The sequence below is a fragment of the Sinocyclocheilus rhinocerous genome, unplaced genomic scaffold (genome assembly GCF_001515625.1).
Source record: "Sinocyclocheilus rhinocerous isolate Xijiao unplaced genomic scaffold, SAMN03320098_v1.1 scaffold43, whole genome shotgun sequence".
NCBI classification, from domain to species: Eukaryota; Metazoa; Chordata; class Actinopteri; order Cypriniformes; family Cyprinidae; genus Sinocyclocheilus; species Sinocyclocheilus rhinocerous.
This window is the reverse complement of record NW_015628370.1, coordinates 442,418-448,740: the sequence shown is the minus strand read 5'-3', so window position 1 is coordinate 448,740 and position 6,323 is coordinate 442,418. Positions and strand designations below refer to the sequence as shown.

General features: G+C 36.7%; 1 protein-coding gene across 2 annotated transcripts in view; it reads left to right on the top strand.

Moving 5' to 3' along the window:
- LOC107737749 (peptide YY-A) overlaps nucleotides 1-5,678 on the top strand; it is a 50,815-nt gene extending 45,137 nt beyond the window's left edge. The window contains exons 1-4 of one of the 2 annotated variants that reach the window (XM_016549350.1): nucleotides 2,481-2,611; nucleotides 3,346-3,533; nucleotides 4,890-4,970; nucleotides 5,494-5,678. In XM_016549350.1, coding sequence (XP_016404836.1) covers nucleotides 3,346-3,533; nucleotides 4,890-4,970; nucleotides 5,494-5,518 — 294 coding nt within the window. In that variant the 5' untranslated portion in view covers nucleotides 2,481-2,611 and the 3' untranslated portion in view covers nucleotides 5,519-5,678. Of the gene's footprint in view, nucleotides 1-2,480; nucleotides 2,612-3,345; nucleotides 3,534-4,889; nucleotides 4,971-5,493 lie in introns of those variants that run through there. The other variant, XM_016549351.1, reaches the window with a different exon arrangement.
- The last annotated feature ends 645 nt before the right edge of the window (nucleotides 5,679-6,323 follow it).

Sequence of the window (6,323 nt, the reverse complement as noted above, 5' to 3'; positions counted from 1 at the left end):
AATTTTGCTTGGTTGGAGCAGCAGCTACGCTAATTATGTCTCTATTTGTTTGACATCCCGTGGTAACTAGGATTTACACATGCTTCAGTCTGGATCCAGAACACCTGAGAAGAGATGATGCCAACCCCTCAGAGGACCTCAGATGATGCCAACCCTGAAACAACTTACAGAACTACCACATTTTGCTATAAGTTTGATTGCATCATATAATAATTGTTGTTAATAGTGTTCATCGTCTGTTTGATTACGTCTTTAATTGATTTTTCCATACATTTCTGCCATATGTACATTAACTGACAGTCACCACTGATAAGCTACCACTAAATATTGTAGAAACTGCATTTGCTGTAAAGTTGCTTTGCAACGATTTGTATCGTGAAAAGCGCTATACAAATAAACTTGAATTGAATTGAAAACTTAAATATATTCACCATTGCCAACTATTAAACTGTACTGTCTTACTATTTCTGTTTAAAGCAAGAATTCATTGGTACTTAATGAAATAAAATAGGCTATTAGTTTTATAATTACAGCAGTTAGTTTATACAAGATTAGTTAAGCAAGAAGTTTATAGGCTCAGTTAATCAGAAATAATCAGATACAATTTTCTAAAAAGTGTAATACCCAGGATTACTGATTGCAATTTCATGTGCAATTTATAATAAGTACCAGATAACACAGTAATACCCACAACCATATGCTTTCAGTCATTAGTTGCTGTTGTCCTGCATCTCTTAAAGTCATTTAAAAGTCATTTGAGTCTCATTTTAGGAATCATTCCTTTGTTTTTTCATTCTTTTCTCACGTAATGTGACTAAACCACGCAGTCAGAATGAGTGAAACATCAAGTAAAGACATAATTGAATTATCACAAAGCTTTCTGTGGGAGTATTAACTACCTGCAACATAATCAGTCTGTTGGGAACAAGTTTTATTATTTATGCCTCAAGGGACCAGAAGAAATCAGATGCATTATTATAGACCCAGGAGCCACAGAAACGCTTTCATTTCTTTTTACCCATATCCTCTTAGTGATTTCATTTAGACCATATGCAAATATGTAACTGTATCTTCTTTAAAATGACAGATTCTTCATTTCCTGTTTCAAATTATGTCGATACATATACGTACATTTTCTGCCTGGAACATAAAAAGCAGCTAGATGCAAATACGACGCAAAGTGACACCTGTGTAAAATGAGCATGCTATTCTGCAAGATCATATTCATTTACATTTTTCCGAAGTCAGTTTTCATTTATCCAGGCTTCCAGCCACTACAAAGTATCTTGTATCTTGTTGAACTAGAAGATTAACTTAGCATAAATAGCATAACTTTTTCATACAAATACCTATAGGTTTCAACAGGACTGTCAAACGTGTGTGTAATGATAAAAGATTACAAGTTAGATTACAGAGAGCGTGCATTTCCACTTGCAGTCAAATAGACGCAAACGTCCTGAAGTGGCTTTCAGAGGTGGTAACCATAACAACAGCGTGTCGCTCAAGAGCTTTAAATCGCGATCAGTTTAGGTCGGTACGATGACAGATAGTCTATCATGACAAGTAGCCTATACTACTGTCAATATGTGTCACTTTATTCTATTTGTATAAAACTTTAATGTTTTGTTTTACAAGTCAAATTATTGTATGAGACGAGCCACTAGATTGCGCCTCGGGTAGCTATTGCTTGTAGGCCTACTTACATTTAAAAATTTAGCAGACTTTGTTAAATAGCTTTAAATAAGCCGAAATGCCTCATAAATTGGCGATTCCGTAAAAAGGCGATTCCGTAAAAGTAATTGTATAATTCCCACACTGAGTTTAATATCTTATGGAACAGGTTTAACAGCTATACAAAGGGAACTTGAGAGAGAGAGAGAGAGAGAGAGAGAGAGAGAGAGAGAGAGAGAGAATCTGAGTTGTTAACTTGATAAAGGGTCAAGTAGAAAAAGCAAGAATTACATTTGATTGCTCGATTAGTCGTGTCTGAGTTTTGATTAGCCGCTGCAATCAAGGTAATCTTTGGAGCGTCATCTACTGTTTTTAATGTATACTGAAGGCCACTCGAACTTAATTCCTTTCATCAGAAACTTCCTACTGACGCAAGACACTCTGAACTTGATGAAAATTACTTGACAGACACTTGTTGCTATCTGTTCATAAAGACTGGGGTTTTATTAATAAGCAACTTGATTAATAATACATATGTACAAAATCATGTCCTACATGTGTAAGCTTAAAGAATAAGATATTCGTTTTAAATTACGTCTCAGTTTCAGGTAATTGATGTGCAGCTGAACATCAGTAATGATCTTAATGAAAATGTCTCGTGAGGTGTATTACGAATGTGTTCATGATTGACGTTGGATGTGGTGCTGGGGGCAGAGCTCCTGTCACTTCCACCGCCCGTCTCGTGTTTACGCAAGGCGCAGCACCGTATATAAAGCGCTTGAGGTGCGGGCAGGATAGAACAGATCCGTGAGTGGACAATTTCTTATTTCCGAAAGACCTCGCTAAGAATCGGGAGACGCAAAAAAAGAACATTGGAACAAGAATCTTCAAGGTTCCAGTCCAGAGAAATAACTGTACCTAAACTCTTTGGCTGCTGAAAGTAAGTTGTCTTGTGGTTATCATTCTGCATGTGAAGGTGCCAAATCAAAACTTGCGTTTAACATTTGAAAGATGCTAAATTTGGCTCTTCGTGGAAAATCTAGGCTTCATTGTTTTCATTACTGTAAAATTATTTCTGAGTGTTTAATGTCGGATACAAAAGATGCTTTAAGTGTGTCATTTTTATTAGACCGAGCACATTCAGCACCATGGACAGCAATCACTTTGACGCTCATACTACTTTTAATTAGCTGCTAGGGGGAAAACAAAGTTCGATAGTCTAGATTAACATTAAAAAATAAATAATAGATTTTATTTATTCACAATTATTCCATTTCGTAAAAAGGTTTTTTTTTTGTCATATGGTTTTAAACACATATTAAAGTGATTCGTTTATTAATGCAGTTCAAAGTCTTGATCTAGTGTGTTTTTGAATTTTGATTGATTTGGATAATCGTTCTGACAAATCAGTCCGAATTTCAAAGACGTATTTTTTATTAGTGTTAAAAAATGAAGTTTTTGCCGTGGTGTTGACTGCAATGTGCACAGCTACTAACTCGCGAAACTATTACAAAACTGTATTTGACGCAACTACTCTTCCACCGGTTGTTGCGCTCGCACTTTCCTGATCCACTCAGACTTCTTATAAAACGCAGTTTCTTTTAAAGCAACCACAAGAAGCCTTCTTGTACATTAGTTAATGGATGGAAAAAACCCGCGATTTTTATTTTTCAGATGGCCATCATGCTGAAACCCTGGACCGTCATCGCTACTGTCCTCTTCTGCGTGCTCCTGTGTCTCGGGACCTTTGTGGACGCCTATCCGCCCAAACCAGAGAATCCCGGAGATGACGCTCCTCCGGAGGAACTCGCCAAATATTACACCGCGCTGAGACACTACATCAACCTCATCACGAGACAACGGTGAGAAAGTCACGCTGTGTATCAGACAAATGCACCTGTAAATGCGTGTTTGCTTAAAATGTTCTTATCACCCCACCCGGCTTCGGACTTCGAACAGGTGACCATGATAAAAATGATTTCCCTCTGGCATCTTTGCACCATATCTCAGTAATATGTCAGGAAAAATGTCCAAGTTCTGCAGTAGGATTCTGAAATTGCATTATGGTCCACTTTTCAGTGGCCAAAGGCTCTTCGTATAACAAATCTGAGTGATAAAACCCAAACAGTGCACCTCGGAGAAGCCTCTGAGATTGAATAGGCTACTCATCTGTCATAGATTGATGTTTCTCTCAGCCCTGCTCTATAGAGGACTACATTTATTTACATATTTATAGTCTTCTAACAGGCCTTTGACATTTAGGACTCAGACAATGAGCGACACATTCCAATATAAAAAAATACAGTAAATAATTTTTCTCCCCACAATATACTTTAATTCCAGTTTATTATAAGAGAGTAACTAATGTCAGCCTCATCTCTTTCCAATGCCCTGCTAGTCCACCAAAGAACCTTACATCTTGCTGGTAAGAGGTCCAAATGAAAATCTCTGATGAATATCTAAGATAAAATCAACAGACATGATGGTTCAAGCAGCTAAACCATGTGTCGCGACTGCATTAAATGAATCCTGGCCTCTTCACAAAGTATTGCTGACGTTCATAATGGGGAGCAGGTGAGATTCTGTAGAGCTCATGTTTCAGAAATAACTAAAACATTAGTTTGGTCTCAGACTCATTGATGTTGCTCATAGGCATCTATCGAGGAGGAATCTGAGCATGAAATTGCTTTGTGGATTTGAGTGCCAAAACGCTGCGCTTTAGATGTTTTTCAGTGTAGGCCTATTCATCTTGAAGATGCCGTTCTGAGAGAAAAGAACAAGTCAAGTATTATTGCCTCAGCTCCATAATAAAACTTTTTTTTTAAATTTCCAGTAAATGTCCTTTAGAACTGACAGTCATGTTTTGTCTGAAGATATAGAGGCTTTGTACCTTTCATCTGTGTGATCAATGTCAGAGTCTTCTAGGTGACGTGTCTCAAGCACATTCAGCTGTCAAGCGGTCAAAAATCATTTAACTGCTAAATTAGATTCATAACGTCTGGGGTGAAAAGACAGTTTGTATTTGTATCAGTGATTGGTGTCTGACAGATAAAGTGGGCTGACTAGTTCTTTTCACTTCCCGACACTTTCACACACCACAATGAGCCCACTGTGTGAGCAATTTGAGATCATTATTTCAATACTGAAATGTTCCCAGCTAAGCTACACGGCTGGAATGAAGTAATGAGGGAATAAAATGTCATATTTCTTACATTCAGGTATGGAAAAAGGTCCACCTCGGAGGATGTGATGGCTGAGTTGCTGTTCGGAGATGACACAGAGCACAAACAGAGATCAAGGTGGGAGTCTTTCTTTTAACTTTAACTGCAATTTTAATGTTAAATAATAATAGACTTGTCTTACAACAATAAGATTGTTTCCTGATGTAAATAGTATTCTAAAGGTATTTGGGGTAAATGCAGTTTTTTTAATTCTCGAGGAACACACTCATGAAGGGTGATGGGTTGTGTGTTAATAGGAAGGAGGAACAACTCATGAATTTTTCACACCTGTTGAGGAATCAGGGGACAGATGGGATTCTTTTCTCTCTGTACGTCAGGAAGGGAGTGGGTTCGGGAACATGACGCACAATGAATATTTGAAAGGCCTTGACATTTAACAGCCTTAATTAGGCCTCAAAAAGGACGAAATCGCACTGTGCTTACTAATTGAAAACTGTAAATCACTGACAGAAATTGCAGCATTAATGAAAATATTGAAGGTGAAATATTATCAGTGAAAACATACTGAATAGGGAATATGCCGTATTGATGTCAGAAAAAATGGCAATGTTGATTGCTTAATTACATTTATCTCTTTCAGATATGATGACTCTTATATGTGGTGAAGTTCAGTGACCCCCGTGCTGCCTGTCCTGAGCTAAGCCCACCTGTGCCTCCCACAGAAAACCTCCAGACAACTAAATGAGAACCCGTCACCATCAACCTCATCCACCTCTTTATTAAATACATCCTCTCTTTTCTTTCATGTGCACAGAACAAATCTCATTAACAACTGTATATAATATATTATAATAGGAACTATCAATGGAAATGTATATGTGTATACTTCATTGTGTCATACAGAAATTATGAGTTTTGTTTGTACCATGTAAATTATTCTATGTGATTAAAAGTTTATTGGTTGAATCGGGCTATTTATTTTGCTCTGGTGGTTTTTGAACAAGCTGTACAATATGCCATAAAGAAAAAGAACAAGTCATTTAAAAAAAATGAAATAGTTTGATCGATCGTAGTACATTTTCAATACTTGTTTTTCTTTTTTATAAGGTGATTTCTAAATGACCAGCAGATGTCCCTCCTGTGAAATAAAAGAGAGCCCTGTTAGACACGTCAAGAGCATAGCATGTACGGCAAAATACTTTAATTTAATTTAATTTATTTATTTTATTATTATTTTTTGACCACAAGTCAGACCTAACGTCTCATTCTACAAAAAACAGCAACTGCTCATTACATTTTTAACAGCAATTTATATGAATAACAGTTAACACATAACACTTATATTATTAGCTATTTATTTAATGCTGCGAGGGTCTGTTTATATATTTATATAACACGTTAAACAAGTTAGTAAAATTAATTTTCGCTGCTGAACCTGCAACTGCGTCTTATCTTATCTGAACTGATTGG